Below are 17502 nucleotides of genomic sequence, written 5' to 3'. Positions count from 1 at the left end.
TTTCACACAGAGAAAAGTGTTGTGACAAAAAGGAATACAATACAATACAATACAATACAGTACAATACAGTACAGTACAGTGTGTATTTATGTCTTTTACAGTCAGTCATGTACGACTATGACCATCAGAACAGCAGAGGTGGTAACTGCTGTCCCCACTATCTGGGCTAGAATTTGATTGTTATAGTGGAGAGTGTCTTGCCCAAGTTACATCCCCACTCTCTTTGCAGTACAGTATGCTCTGTACAGTACAGTGCAGTATACTATGCTTCAATACAGCACAGTACAATAAAATACAACACCACACAACACAACACACCACAACACAACTGACACAGTAGGAAGGCCCGTTGACATTACAACACAACGCAACACAACACAACACACCACAACACACCAAACCACACCACACTACACCACAACACAACTGACACAGTAGGAAGGCCCGTTAACGTTACAACACTACACAACACACCACACCACACCACACCACACCACACAACACAACACACCACACCACAACACAACTGACACAGTAGGAAGGCCCGTTGACATTACAAGACAACGCAACACAACACACCACAACACAACACACCACACCACACCACACAACACAACACTACACCACAACACAACTGACATTGTAGGAAGGCCCGTTGACATTACAATACAACGCAACACAACACAACACAACACACCACACCACACCACACCACACAACACTACACACAAAACACCACACCACAACTGACACAGTAGGAAGACACGTCGACGTTACAACACAACACACCCCACAACACCACACCACAACTGACATAGTAGGAAGACACGTCGACGTTACAACACAACACACCCCACAACACCACACCACAACTGACATAGTAGGAAGACACGTCGACGTTACAACACAACACACCCCACAACACCACACCACAACTGACATAGTAGGAAGACACGTCGACGTTACAACACAACACACCCCACAACACCACACCACAACTGACATAGTAGGAAGACACGTCGACGTTACAACACAACACACCCCACAACACCACACCACAACTGACATAGTAGGAAAACACGTCGACGTTACAACACAACACAACACACCACACAACACTACACACAAAACACCACACAACACTACACCACAACACAACTGACACAGTAGGAAGACATGTCAATGTTACAACACAACACACCACACAACAGCACACCACAACTGACACAGTAGGAAGACACGTCGACGTTACATCACAACACACCACAACCACACCACACCACACAACACTACACCACAACACAACTGACACAGTAGGAAAACACGTCGACGTTACAACACATCACACCACACCACACACCACACCACACCACAACACAACTGACACACTAGGAAGACATGTCAACGCTACAACACAACACACCGCACCACACAACACTACACCACACAATACACCACACAACACACCACACCACACAACACTACACCACAACACAACTGACAGTAGGAAAACACGTCGACGTTACAACACAACACACCACACCACAGAACACACCACACAACACAACACCACAACTGACACAGTAGGAAGACACGTCGACATTACAACACAACACAACACAACACACCACACCACAACCACACCACACACCAAACCACACTACACAACACTACACCACAACACAGCTGACACAGTAGGAAAAGACGCTGACATTACAACACAACACAGCTGACACAGTAGGGCGACACGTCAACGTGCTCCACATAGTTCTTGATGGCACCCAGGGCGTCGTTGTTGCGGTGGACCACACCACACAACACACCACACCACGACACAACTGACACAGTAGGAAAAGACACTGACGTTACAACACAACACAACACAACACATGACACCACACAGCACAACTGACACAGTAGGACGACACGTCGACGTGCTCCACGTAGTTCTTGATGGCACCCAGGGCGTCGTTGTCGCGATGGATGTGCTGAGCCATCAGCTGCACCAGCGCCTCGTCGTGCTCCATCGACCACACCTGCGGAATGCTGCTCAGCTGCTGCACAGCGGCCCCGTCAGCCGGCAGTGCTGGGGGTTTGTGGGACTGGAACTGCAGCGCGTAGCGGCCGTCCACCACCTCTTCCCAGCTGAAATCACAACGCCTGAGTGCCAGCCACTTGAGTACTGGAGCGGACGTGTTGGCACGAGTGCTGTGTGTGTGTGTTTTGGGGTGTGTGTGTGTGTGTTTTGGGTGGGTGTGTGTGTGTGTGTGTGTTTTGGGGGTGTGTGGGATGGGGGGATGAATCATTTTATAATGTTTGTGTCTTGTGTTCAATTTTTTTTCTTTGTAAACGCCTAAAGCTTATTTTCAAGATTAGGTGCAAATGCTCATAACAATAATAATAGAAGTAACGAGTCTGCCTAGGAAGCCAGAGAATCTAAATCACACTGGTTCAAATCCCATAGTTGCTAAGTATTTTCTCCCCCCTTCCACAAGACCTTGAGTGGTGGTCTGGCCGCTAGTCATTCGGATGAGCAATAATAACGATAATGTTCATTTTCATCAAACAGCAGCTAACCTCCACCCAGCTGTCATAAAATGCCTGAGTGAGTATGCTGACAGGGGTTTAGACTGAACAAACAAGCAAAATTATCAACAAAGACAATAACAATGGGCATTTCACGTCAACCCCCGTGTAAGTGTCCACCCTCACGTTGCACAAATTTCACCCTCAAGTTGGGAGGTGGACATTTACTGGGTACTTGACCCTTTGCAGGAACCCCATTTCCCTGACTTAAGTTTGACCACACAGCGCTGACTGGGCTGGGAGTGGGAACAAAATACCAGCTACTGAAACAATGCACTGTGCCATGCAGTGACGTCACGTCACGCTCTCCATTGTTCTTCAACGACACATCAACACCTCATGCAGGCTTTGATTCTTTATCCCTGGATCTAAAGCCCAACTGCTTTGTAAGACAACACAATCACAAATGGCAACTTGAATTATCGTTTGTTCATAGAAATTTTCTTCTTATTTGTTTTAAAAGTGGGGTGTGGGCATGTCTTACCCTATGCACTGTTTTTAACCTAAGATGGGGGTTGGCGTTTACTCGATACTGGATGTTTACAAGGTAGTTTACAGTCTACACAGCAGTTAATCTTTTAACAGGGCTTTGAGTGTTCTACAAACACAGCTGCATAAGTGAAACACCCATAAGCATACACACAAGATTGTTGTCATATCGCTTAAAAGTCCAATGCAGACAGTTACAGCTCTCAACATGCAAACATACATGTACAGAGAGACGGTTACAGCTCTCAACATGCAAACATACATGTACAGAGAGACGGTTACAGCTCTCAACATGCAAACATACATGTACAGAGAGACAGTTACAGCTCTCAACATGCAAACATACATGTACAGAGAGACGGTTACAGCTCTCAACATACATGTACAGAGAGACAGTTACAGCTCTCAACATACAAACATACATGTACAGAGAGACAGTTACAGCTCTCAACATACATGTACAGAGAGACAGTTACAGCTCTCAACATACAAACATACATGTACAGAGAGACAGTTACAGCTCTCAACATACATGTACAGAGAGACAGTTACAGCTCTCAACATACAAACATACATGTACAGAGAGACAGTTACAGCTCTCAACATACAAACATACATGTACAGAGAGACGGTTACAGCTCTCAACATACATGTACAGAGAGACAGTTACAGCTCTCAACATACAAACATACATGTACAGAGAGACGGTTACAGCTCTCAACATACATGTACAGAGAGACAGTTACAGCTCTCAACATACAAACATACATGTACAGAGAGACAGTTACAGCTCTCAACATACAAACATACATGTACAGAGAGACAGTTACAGCTCTCAACATACAAACATACATGTACAGAGAGACAGTTACAGCTCTCAACATACAAACATACATGTACAGAGAGACAGTTACAGCTCTCAACATACAAACATACATGTACAGAGAGACAGTTACAGCTCTCAACATACAAACATACATGTACAGAGAGACAGTTACAGCTCTCAACATACATGTACAGAGAGACAGTTACAGCTCTCAACATACAAACATACATGTACAGAGAGACAGTTACAGCTCTCAACATACATGTACAGAGAGACAGTTACAGCTCTCAACATACAAACATACATGTACAGAGAGACAGTTACAGCTCTCAACATACAAACATACATGTACAGAGAGACAGTTACAGCTCTCAACATACATGTACAGAGAGACAGTTACAGCTCTCAACATACAAACATACATGTACAGAGAGACAGTTACAGCTCTCAACATACAAACATACATGTACAGAGAGACAGTTACAGCTCTCAACATACATGTACAGAGAGACAGTTACAGCTCTCAACATACATGTACAGAGAGACAGTTACAGCTCTCAACATACAAACATACATGTACAGAGAGACAGTTACAGCTCTCAACATACATGTACAGAGAGACAGTTACAGCTCTCAACATACAAACATACATGTACAGAGAGACAGTTACAGCTCTCAACATACAAACATACATGTACAGAGAGACAGTTACAGCTCTCAACATACAAACATACATGTACAGAGAGACAGTTACAGCTCTCAACATACAAACATACATGTACAGAGAGACAGTTACAGCTCTCAACATACATGTACAGAGAGACAGTTACAGCTCTCAACATACAAACATACATGTACAGAGAGACAGTTACAGCTCTCAACATACACACATACATGTACAGAGAGACGGTTACAGCTCTCAACATACATGTACAGAGAGACAGTTACAGCTTTCAACATACAAACATACATGTATAGAGAGACAGTTACAGCTCTCAACATACAAACATACATGTATAGACAAGCACACACACACACACACACACACACATACACTTTGACACAAGCATGACAAATGACCAATTCAAATGAATGAGTTAAAGAGAAAATAAAGCATGAATCTATGAAGGAATGGGGAAAAAAGGAAACCACAATGAAAAAACAAGAGTAAAAATCAAATAACTTAAGTGCAACCAAAATGAAGGAGAGAGTAAATCTGTAAAGGATAGAAAAAAAAAAGAGTGGTAAATCAGTTAACAGAAAAACCAAAAAATCTTTATATCAGAACAAAAGTAAAACATCACTGAATGAAAACAACACTGACACCAACAATCAACATCGCTAAGATCATCCTGATAATAAAATAATAAAACTTTTTCTTAATGTATCATTAGCTTATTTGTCTATTTTGTCTAATGATTTTGTTTCATTTTTACGTTAGCCTTGTACACACCCCTAAGGCCTGATCAGTCTGCTGTTACGTCAGGCATCAGCTTTTTACACATTTCATCACACAGCAGATGTGGTGAAGCGTATGGATCAGTCCACATACTCTGACACCTTCTTGAAACTGAAACTGAACCTGAAAAGCCTTTCCTCACAAAGACAAGAGGGAGAGGGGATATTGCTTTGTCAAATCTTGAAGCTAAAAACAGAAAAATCTTGGTGTAAAACAGCCAATTACTGAGTGAGTGATTCCAATCTGACTTTGTCATCCTACACCCAACAATGGAAACGGTGTCGAAATCACCCCCTCAAAAAGTATGTGAATTATCACTGTTTGAATGGGCAGACCTAACAATTCCTGCTGTTACCGTGACTGGCAGACCTAACAATTCCTGCTGTCACCCTGACTGGCAGACCTAACAATTCCTGCTGTCACCCTGACTGGCAGACCTAACAATTCCTGCTGTCACCCTGACTGGCAGACCTAACAATTCCTGCTGTCACCGTGACTGGCAAACCTAACAATTCTGCACCGTGACTGGCAGACCTAACAATTCCTGCTGTCACCGTGACTGGCAGACCTAACAATTCCTGCTGTCACCCTGACTGGCAGACCTAACAATTCCTGCTGTCACCGTGACTGGCAGACCTAACAATTCCTGCTGTCACCGTGACTGGCAGACCTAACAATTCCTGCTGTCACCGTGACTGGCAGACCTAACAATTCCTGCTGTCACCCTGACTGGCAGACCTAACAATTCCTGCTGTCACCCTGACTGGCAGACCTAACAATTCCTGCTGTCACCGTGACTGGCAGACCTAACAATTCCTGCTGTCACCCTGACTGGCAGACCTAACAATTCCTGCTGTCACCGTGACTGGCAGACCTAACAATTCCTGCTGTCACCCTGACTGGCAGACCTAACAATTCCTGCTGTCACCGTCACTGGCAGACCTAACAATTCCTGCTGTCACCCTGACTGGCAGACCTAACAATTCCTGCTGTCACCGTCACTGGCAGACCTAACAATTCCTGCTGTCACCCTGACTGGCAGACCTAACAATTCCTGCTGTCACCGTGACTGGCAGACCTAACAATTCCTGCTGTCACCCTGACTGGCAGACCTAACAATTCCTGCTGTCACCGTCACTGGCAGACCTAACAATTCCTGCTGTCACCCTGACTGGCAGACCTAACAATTCCTGCTGTCACCGTGACTGGCAGACCTAACAATTCCTGCTGTCACCCTGACTGGCAGACCTAACAATTCCTGCTGTCACCGTCACTGGCAGACCTAACAATTCCTGCTGTCACCCTGACTGGCAGACCTAACAATTCCTGCTGTCACCGTCACTGGCAGACCTAACAATTCCTGCTGTCACCGTGACTGGCAGACCTAACAATTCCTGCTGTCACCCTGACTGGCAGACCTAACAATTCCTGCTGTCACCGTGACTGGCAGACCTAACAATTCCTGCTGTCACCCTGACTGGCAGACCTAACAATTCCTGCTGTCACCGTCACTGGCAGACCTAACAATTCCTGCTGTCACCCTGACTGGCAGACCTAACAATTCCTGCTGTCACCCTGACTGGCAGACCTAACAATTCCTGCTGTCACTGTCACTGGCAGACCTAACAATTCCTGCTGTCACCCTGACTGGCAGACCTAACAATTCCTGCTGTCACCGTGACTGGCAGACCTAACAATTCCTGCTGTCACCGTGACTGGCAGACCTAACAATTCCTGCTGTCACCCTGACTGGCAGACCTAACAATTCCTGCTGTCACCCTGACTGGCAGACCTAACAATTCCTGCTGTCACCGTGACTGGCAGACCTAACAATTCCTGCTGTCACCCTGACTGGCAGACCTAACAATTCCTGCTGTCACCGTCACTGTCAGACCTAACAATTCCTGCTGTCACCGTCACTGGCAGACCTAACAATTCCTGCTGTCACCCTGACTGGCAGACCTAACAATTCCTGCTGTCACCGTCACTGTCAGACCTAACAATTCCTGCTGTCACCGTCACTGGCAGACCTAACAATTCCTGCTGTCACCCTGACTGGCAGACCTAACAATTCCTGCTGTCACCGTCACTGTCAGACCTAACAATCTCTGCTGTCACCGTCACTGTCAGACCTAACAATTCCTGCTGTCACCGTCACTGGCAGACCTAACAATTCCTGCTGTCACCGTCACTGTCAGACCTAACAATTCCTGCTGTCACCCTGACTGGCAGACCTAACAATTCCTGCTGTCACCGTGACTGGCAGACCTAACAATTCCTGCTGTCACCCTGACTGGCAGACCTAACAATTCCTGCTGTCACAGTCACTGGCAGACCTAACAATTCCTGCTGTCACCCTGACTGGCAGACCTAACAATTCCTGCTGTCACCGTGACTGGCAGACCTAACAATTCCTGCTGTCACCCTGACTGGCAGACCTAACAATTCCTGCTGTCACCGTCACTGGCAGACCTAACAATTCCTGCTGTCACCCTGACTGGCAGACCTAACAATTCCTGCTGTCACCGTGACTGGCAGACCTAACAATTCCTGCTGTCACCCTGACTGGCAGACCTAACAATTCCTGCTGTCACCGTCACTGGCAGACCTAACAATTCCTGCTGTCACCCTGACTGGCAGACCTAACAATTCCTGCTGTCACCCTGACTGGCAGACCTAACAATTCCTGCTGTCACCGTCACTGGCAGACCTAACAATTCCTGCTGTCACCCTGACTGGCAGACCTAACAATTCCTGCTGTCACCGTGACTGGCAGACCTAACAATTCCTGCTGTCACCCTGACTGGCAGACCTAACAATTCCTGCTGTCACCGTGACTGGCAGACCTAACAATTCCTGCTGTCACCGTCACTGGCAGACCTAACAATTCCTGCTGTCACCCTGACTGGCAGACCTAACAATTCCTGCTGTCACCCTGACTGGCAGACCTAACAATTCCTGCTGTCACCGTGACTGGCAGACCTAACAATTCCTGCTGTCACCCTGACTGGCAGACCTAACAATTCCTGCTGTCACCGTCACTGTCAGACCTAACAATTCCTGCTGTCACCGTCACTGGCAGACCTAACAATTCCTGCTGTCACCCTGACTGGCAGACCTAACAATTCCTGCTGTCACCGTCACTGTCAGACCTAACAATTCCTGCTGTCACCGTCACTGGCAGACCTAACAATTCCTGCTGTCACCCTGACTGGCAGACCTAACAATTCCTGCTGTCACCGTCACTGTCAGACCTAACAATTCCTGCTGTCACCCTGACTGGCAGACCTAACAATTCCTGCTGTCACCCTGACTGGCAGACCTAACAATTCCTGCTGTCACCGTCACTGGCAGACCTAACAATTCCTGCTGTCACCCTGACTGGCAGACCTAACAATTCCTGCTGTCACCCTGACTGGCAGACCTAACAATTCCTGCTGTCACCCTGACTGGCAGACCTAACAATTCCTGCTGTCACCCTGACTGGCAGACCTAACAATTCCTGCTGTCACCGTCACTGGCAGACCTAACAATTCCTGCTGTCACCCTGACTGGCAGACCTAACAATTCCTGCTGTCACCGTGACTGGCAGACCTAACAATTCCTGCTGTCACCCTGACTGGCAGACCTAACAATTCCTGCTGTCACCGTGACTGGCAGACCTAACAATTCCTGCTGTCACCGTCACTGGCAGACCTAACAATTCCTGCTGTCACCCTGACTGGCAGACCTAACAATTCCTGCTGTCACCGTGACTGGCAGACCTAACAATTCCTGCTGTCACCCTGACTGGCAGACCTAACAATTCCTGCTGTCACCGTCACTGTCAGACCTAACAATTCCTGCTGTCACCGTCACTGGCAGACCTAACAATTCCTGCTGTCACCCTGACTGGCAGACCTAACAATTCCTGCTGTCACCGTCACTGTCAGACCTAACAATTCCTGCTGTCACCGTCACTGGCAGACCTAACAATTCCTGCTGTCACCCTGACTGGCAGACCTAACAATTCCTGCTGTCACCGTCACTGTCAGACCTAACAATTCCTGCTGTCACCGTGACTGGCAGACCTAACAATTCCTGCTGTCACCGTGACTGGCAGACCTAACAATTCCTGCTGTCACCGTCACTGGCAGACCTAACAATTCCTGCTGTCACCGTCACTGTCTACCATGGTGACTAAGGAAAGGATTCACCCAAAACAAAAATCTCTGCTGACTGAAAATTTTGATTTCTGTGTTTTTTGTTGTTGGTTGTTTGTTTTTCGTTAACACACTTTTTGTGTGTGTGTGTGTCTGTTTCTTGTTCAAACATGAAAACACTTAGCGATGCTTCTGTCACACACACACACACACACACACACACACACTACGCAGCCATATCCATCCAAGAAATGAGTTCTTTCACAGTCTGAACTGCTGAGTCTGATCTGCTTCTGCTTCTTCCTTTATGGGCTGTGACTCCCACCTTCACTCATCATACACAGACAGGAGTGGGCTTTTATGTGGAAGGCTGTTTTCACCTCCGTCATGTAGGCTGTCATACACTGTTTTCACCTCCGTCATGTAGGCTGTCATACACTGTCTTCACCTCCGTCATGTAGGCTGTCATACACTGTCTTCACCTCCGTCATGTAGGCTGTCATACACTGTTTTCACCTCCGTCATGTAGGCTGTCATACACTGTTTTCACCTCCGTCATGTAGGCTGTCATACACTGTTTTCACCTCCGTCATGTAGGCTGTCATACACTGTTTTCAATATCATACCAGCGTTTTGTGAGAACAAGATGCAAAATGCAGATCATTCACAGACATGATGGGAGAGAAACAAAAGACAGAAAGAATTAGATCAATATCATACGAGTGTTTTTTGAGAAAAAGATGCAAAATGCAGTTCATTTACAGACATGATGGGAGAGAAACAACAAAGAACAGAAAGAATTAAATCTAATGCATGCATGGAATAAGGAGAGATTACTGATAATATCAATATACTGATAATATCAATCATCTATATTATCATTAATACTCGATACACCACGAAGCTGAATCTTACGTTGAGATGGTGGGTTTCTCAAAGCTGAGGGCCGGGGGCGTGTCGGGGGTGACGGGGACGACAGGGGGAGTCTCCTCCACTGAGCTACGACTGCTGAACAGCAGCAGCCAGGCGTCTTCCTCAATGCTTTCAAAGTCATCGCTGGACGTCACTTTCACCTGCAAAATAAAGTCACTGTCTTCATTGTCATAACAGTGCTCTACTGTGTGTTTTTTTTATTTTAAGAGTGAGCGTGGTTGTTATTTCAGCTGGTGCTTGTTACCGCTGGACGTCAATTTGATCTGAAAGATAAAGTCACTGTCATCATTATCATAACAGTGCTCTACAGTGTTTTTTTCTGTAAGTGAATGAATGTGTTTGTTCAGCTGGTGTTTGTCATCACCTGAAATATAGTCACTGTCTTCATAATCATAAAGGTGCTCTATAGTGGGTTTTAAAAAAAATAACTTAATGTGAGTGTGTTTGTTTGTTCAGCAGGTGTTTGTCATCGCTAGACATCACTTTGACCTGAAACATGAAGTCACTGTCTTCATTATCATAACAGTGCTAAATAGTGGGTTTTCTGTTTTGTTTTGTTTTTTTAAAACATCTATAAGTGAGCATGTCTATTTGTTCAGCTGGTGTTTGTCATCGCTGGATGTCACCTTCACCTGGAACATAACTGATAAAGTCACTGTCATCATTATGCTCTATGGTGTTTTTTTTATTTTTTATTTTATAAGTCAGTGTGTCTGTTTGTTCAGCTGATGTTTGTCATCACAGGACACCACTTTCACCTGTAACATAGTCACTGTCTTCAGTATCATAACAGTGCTCGATTGTGTGTGTGTGTGTGTGTGTGTTGTTGGTGTTGTTTTTTTTTAAACTTATAAGTGAGTGTGCTAGTTTGTTTATCTGGTTGTATTTTTGTTGTTTCTTTGATTAATATTCTGTTCTTCTGTACCTCTCAAAGGGCTACAACTGTACACGTTTTGAGGACAACAATTAGTTTTAGGGGTGTAAGTTTTATAAGGATGAATGAGAATAACAAGAATGCTGCAGTACTGCTGTCTATTTTGCTTTGAGATTCCATTACTGTATGTACCTTATTGGTTCCTTATATCCTGGTGATCATAAAAACAAACAAGGTAAAATGAAATAGAAATAGAAATAATAAACCCCAAACCTAAAATGCATTCATGATAATAAGTAAGATTTGAAAGACAACTCCGGTGTTAGGTACATGCATCCATCTGAGATTATGAGACTCCATGACAGCAGTATATTTGGTTTTTATTGATCTCTTTTTCATTCTTTTTTTCTGCAGTCAAATAATGATGCTCATGGGCACTAATGGTAATGCTGCACTCTCACTGAGAGTCTCAGTTTCAGAATGTGTACACACACACACACATGCATGGGATGGCTGAGGGGGTGGAAGTGGGAATGCTACCATCCAACACTGCAGTGAAATTGCCCCAAAAGTGAGAAGAACAAGAGCACATTCAATAAGGCGGGCAGCAAGAATGCCAAATTCTCATAATCTAGGCAGCTGGGAATGAAAGCCACAACCTTGTTATATAGATATCTATAACGACAGGTTCTCTTTTCTTCTTGATTTCTGACTGGATTCTCTAGTGGTTGGTGCATGGTTTTGTCTGCCACCGTGCATTTTCATTTCCATGGGACCTGAACATCAGTTATCAGAACTTCAAAATAATTTGATTTCAATCCTCTTTTTCTTCTTCTACATATTCAACCAGCTTGAACTTGCTGATGATTCTTGTTTGTAGTTGGTGTATGCTGGGTATCTGTGTTTCATGAACCCTCCAAACACCAACATGGATTACAGGATCTTTAATATACATGTATATATTTTCATATATATTTGATGTTCTGCATACATGTTCATATGAAAAAGGTTCAGACACTAGAATGACCACACATCTGTTGACCAGGGACACAGAGAGATACCAGATAGTATAAATCTCCATCCATAACCCAACAGGCACTGATACCAGCACCAAAATCACAACCCTCAGATTGAAAATCTAATGCTATAACTACTTGACTATTACAAACATCTACATTCAAACACAAAATTGTACTGCATGTGTGTTTAGACAGAACAATACTGTGTGCGTATATTAGTAAATCTAAATTTCTTTTAAAACAAATAAATTTTATCAAAAGACTTAAAGAGGGTTCAGGCTTGAGCACAGCAGGTCTCTAGTGCTCATTTGTTGCACTGGGAGATCGGAAAAATCTCCAGATCACCAGGCACTGGGTGGATTCGAGCCTTGAACTATAGACTTGTTATCTCTTGACTCGAAGTTTTGCCACTTAGTTGTGTGCTGAAAGGAATGTTCTGGAGCTTACCTTTTTAACCTTGAGCCACTTCCCTTGCCCGTTACACAACTCGTCGCCACTCACCATAAACCTAGAGTCTGTGGTGCATGCGATTTCTTTCACAACCGTTGCCTTGCTATCTGGAGTTGCGTATAATTTAATTGTGCTTTTGCCAGGGCTTCGGTATTCCAACTCGAGAGGAACATAGCAAACGCTTTCAGGCAGAGGCTTCCCCTCACTTAAACATGCTATACACTCTTGAACACAACGAATTCTTGCCAGTCGTCTCCTTGGAACCGAGAGGCTGTTAGAAGCCATGGCCAGGGGACCTATTTTGACCGGTTAGGTGGCGTTTTCGTCCAAAATCCTTCTGATGAAACAGAAACCAGAAATAAAAAAAAGTATACGGAAGTTGAACACCGGAAAAGGCGATTATGCAAAGTTACCATTACTTTCGTTTCTTTCACAGAAGCTAATATTTCAGTTTCGTATTTCAGTTGCAAGTGATTTGATTATCTTTGTTTACCTCCTTCTTCTCATATACCCTTCCCCTCTCTCTCTCTTTGCATGTGTGTGTGTGTGTGTGTGTGTGTGTGTGTGTGTGTGTGTGTGTGTGTGTGTGTGTGTGTGTCACAGTGTGAGTGTGACACGCACGGCAGTCGTGTGTCAGTGTCTCACGGTCTGTCTAATCTGTCCATCTACCTGTGTGTATGTGCGTGTTTAAGTTTCAGTCTCAGTTTCTAAAGGAGGCGTCACTGCGTTCAGACACTGAAATCCAAATACGCTACACCACATCTACTAGGCAGATCATTGCCTGACCAGCAGCATAACCCAACGCGCTTTGTTAGGCCTTGAGTGGATGCATATAATTATATCCTATCAGTGTGGAGTTCTTCTGCAGAATTTTGCCAGAGGACCGTGGCAGCACTCTCGTTGCCATGGGTTCTTTTTCAGTGCGTCAAGTGCGTGCTGCACAGGGGACTTAGGTTTATCGACTCATCATGTCCGGCCGAATGACAAGACGCTCAGTTTGATTTTCCAGTCAAACTTGGGAGAAAGGGCGAGAGCGGGATTCGAACCCACACCCTCACGAACTCTCTATATTGGCAGATGAGCGTCTTAACCATTCTGCCACCTTCCTTGTTTTAGTATATTATGTATACATGTGTCAGTATGACTCTGTGTGTGTCACTGAGTGTGTGTGTGTGTGTGTGTGTGTGTGTGTGTGTGTGTGTGTGTGTGCCACTGAGTGTTTGCATGTGTATATCTGTATACCTATATGAGTCATGCTCGCGGCGGCCGCGCGCGTGTGTGCATGTCACAGTGTGTGTGTGTGTGTGTGCACGTGTGACAGTGTGTGTGTGTGTGTGCGCGCATGTAATTGTGAATGCTTGTGTGCCGTGTGTGTGTGTGTGTGTGTGTGTGTGTGTGTGTGCCGGAATGTGTGTATGTGTGTGTGTGCGTGTGTGTGTGTGTGTGTATGTGTGTGCGTCCGAGTCCGCATGTCGGCCTATTAGTCTGTCAGCGAGAGAGAGAGAGAGAGAGATCGAACGCTCTGGGCTGTTAATGCCCTACTCGTGTCCGTGACAGATCGAAAGCGAGAAAATGAATGCATGAGCATGTGTATGCGTGCGCGTATTTGTGTGCACGTGTTGTTGTTGTTGTTGTTTGAAGCTGAATTTAAGAATGATTTGTCTGACGGTATCATAAGCACCACTGACTTGAAGTTGTGTACCTTGCGAATGGAGAGAGTTACCACTCTTTACGATTTGGAAACTGAAGGCTACGAATCTGATTCACACTGATGTTAATGAAGCAATTAGTTGTGTTAATGAAGCGCCACATAATGCAAGGTCCTGTTTATAAAAAAAAACAAACAAAAAAAACCCAAACAAAAAACAATCACTGTTGGGAAAGATGAGACAGACTCATGGTTTGATTCTGTGTGCAAGAACTCAAAACGTGAACTGCGTCGAGATTTACGTAAACTGTATGACGTTAAAACAAAATGTAACACAGCCAGCGCATGAAGCAGTTAATGGAGTTATGGGCCGAAACACTTGACTGAGGGGGGGCTTCTTCTATGAAGACCTTGTACTGTCCAGCTCTCCCTAGAGTTTCTTATCACGTTAAATCAAAACTGTAACACAGCCAGAGCATGAAGCAGAGGGAGCAGACGCCGAATTAGAAACGGCCGAAACGGGGACAGCGCGGCAGTTTGAAGAGGAAGAAAGTGGAAGTGAACAGTACGATCAAAAGCGTAGAGAATGTAAAGAGCTGGGAAGTTTAAAAGCGGAAGGCACAGGGTGAAAACAGTTGTGAAGTCATTGCATAAAAACTCCCCATAATTCAAAGAAATTCTGAAGTAAAATCAAATCCTTCACCAGTACAATAATATGGAAAAGAATTATTAACTATATGACCTCTTGCGACACTGTGTTGAAATTATAAACCCAAAGATGGAACCAAAAAGATTACAGCAACAACAACAACAATCCTTTGCCAGAAAAGCTACGCTCAGTAATTGGATTGGTAAGGACGAATGATTCCATCGTTTCTCTGAAATTTTCCAATCTGATTTTTGTCAGGAATCTGGGTACGAAGATGATATAAATCAGCTAGAAACAGAGCTTGGTGATGAGCATGATGAACAGGATACCGATATTCTTGTAACAGACATCACTGAGGGCGAAGCGTTCACAGTTGTTCGTGCCATGAAAACTGACGGAAAATTAAGCTGCAGGCCCCGATGGTATAACAGGGGAGGTTTTCAAAAACAGCTCTCGTTATTGTGCCATTCCAACAGGCGTCACTACACACACACACACAAACACACACACACATACGCGCGCGCACACACACACATACACTCACACATATGCTCGCGCACACACACACATACGCACGCACGCACACACGTAACACACACACGCATACGCTCGCGCATACACGCACACACACATCCACGTGCAGAAAAATGAAACAAAAATGCTGATGCAATGTTTATTTAGAAAACACTACTGGAAGTTAATGGTGATCATATAACACCATAACCTGAATGGTTTCAATGATCATGTGTAAAACTTCAGACATATTTGCTCTGTCTGTCTCACACATGTGAGAGTGTGCATGTACTTCCATTCACAAAAATACAGAAATGAATACTGCGTCGTGCAAAAAACAAACAAACTAACAAACAAATAAACCAACAACAAACAAACAAACAAAAAAACACACACAAAAACAATAACAACAAAAAACAGACCAAACAATCACAAAACAAACAAAATAAAAACGTAACATATATATGCTCAAGCAAAGCATATGGGCGCACGTACGCACACACACACACACACACACTCATTCACTCACACAAACATGCACGCAAACACACACACACACACACACACGACTCCAGAATAATTTCATCGAATGACCCCATGAAGAACAGTAACATCACCAATACGTCATACCAACCAAAGTCAAACGTAAACAACAATGAAAAATGGAATTGGTGATGAAAATAAAAATGGTTATGTCATTTTGGAAATCGGTGATTAAAAACTGAAAAGTAAAATGTCCACGTCAGTTTTGGAAATTGGTGATAGAGACAGACACACAAAATGACTGTATCAGTCTGGAAATTGATGATTAAAAACAGAGAAATAAAATGACTGTCAGCTTGTAACCTTTCCCATGACCCCCCTCCCCCAACCCCTCACTTTCAAGCACATCTTTCCTCCCATGCTTTCAACAAAATAATTACCAAAATCAAATACTGATTTGGCTTTCAAATATTTCTTTAGAGTGAACTGGTTTCGAAGACATGCATATTCCTGGCATTCCATTACAAAAACAACAACAATCACACACACAAAAAGCCTCCACACGTCTCTAACTGTATCCCTATCACAGCAACGACAATCATGTGATTCAACTGGAGTGTCATGATGTCAGCCAGTATCGCGAGGTACTCCATGATCTCTTCACCACATCTGAATTTTAATGATGTACATGTAACAGTTAGGAAGAAAGATATCTTTTCTCTTCCTAAATTAGTTTTGGCAGTTTCTGTTACATAAACGTTTATTGCTGTTTTCAAAAGCGTTAAGCCACACCCGAATATGATTATTCCGCGCGCACGCGCGTCCACACACTCGCGCGCGCGTGTGCGCACGTGCGCGCGTGAAAGGCTCAGCTGTATACATACAGAACCATGGACGGACAGACAACCAGACAGACAGACAGACAGACAGACAGACAGGCAGAAGTACCACATGTATCACTCAAGACATGGATGCACACAGACACAGACAGACAGATACACACACACACACAGACAGACAGACAGACAGACACACACACACACAGTGTACATTTTCTTCATAAAACCCTTAATTACAACATGCAGACAATCACACACTGATATGAACAAAAGTGAACTAGTAGGCCTCCTTCGGTCATGGCTGACCATGGATAGAGTATATCCCACCTAATGTCTAATTGGGCTGTCTGCTTGGACCAAGCGGTCATGGCTGACCATGGATAGAGTATATCCCACCTAATGTCTAATTGGGCTGTCTGCTTGGACCAAGCAGCGTCGCCTGTGACTGCAGAGATCGATCAGTGCAAGAGAGACAGTCTCTGTCGCAGCGATCACGTGTGTAAGCTGATGCTGGTCTGTCGGCTGCCGTCCCTTTACTGCGAGCTCGCTTTTCTGCTGCAGCAGCTGACAGTTTGTCCTCACCAATCCGTA

At 44.6% G+C, this 17502-nt stretch overlaps 1 protein-coding gene across 1 annotated transcript in view; it reads right to left on the bottom strand.

The window, feature by feature from the left end:
• Positions 1-13152, bottom strand: part of LOC143280682 (E3 ubiquitin-protein ligase HECTD3-like) — a 52658-nt gene extending 39506 nt beyond the window's left edge. Inside the window, exons 1-3 of the mRNA XM_076585419.1 lie at positions 12777-13152; positions 10419-10576; positions 1915-2146 (exon numbers count right to left, since the gene is read on the bottom strand). Coding sequence (XP_076441534.1) covers positions 1915-2146; positions 10419-10576; positions 12777-13064 — 678 coding nt within the window. The 5' untranslated portion in view covers positions 13065-13152. The remainder of the gene's footprint in view (positions 1-1914; positions 2147-10418; positions 10577-12776) is intronic.
• Between the last annotated feature and the right edge of the window lie 4350 nt (positions 13153-17502).

The sequence above is a fragment of the Babylonia areolata genome, chromosome 3 (genome assembly GCF_041734735.1).
Source record: "Babylonia areolata isolate BAREFJ2019XMU chromosome 3, ASM4173473v1, whole genome shotgun sequence".
Taxonomy (NCBI): domain Eukaryota; kingdom Metazoa; phylum Mollusca; class Gastropoda; order Neogastropoda; family Buccinidae; genus Babylonia; species Babylonia areolata.
This window is presented reverse-complemented; position numbering and strand designations above follow the sequence as displayed.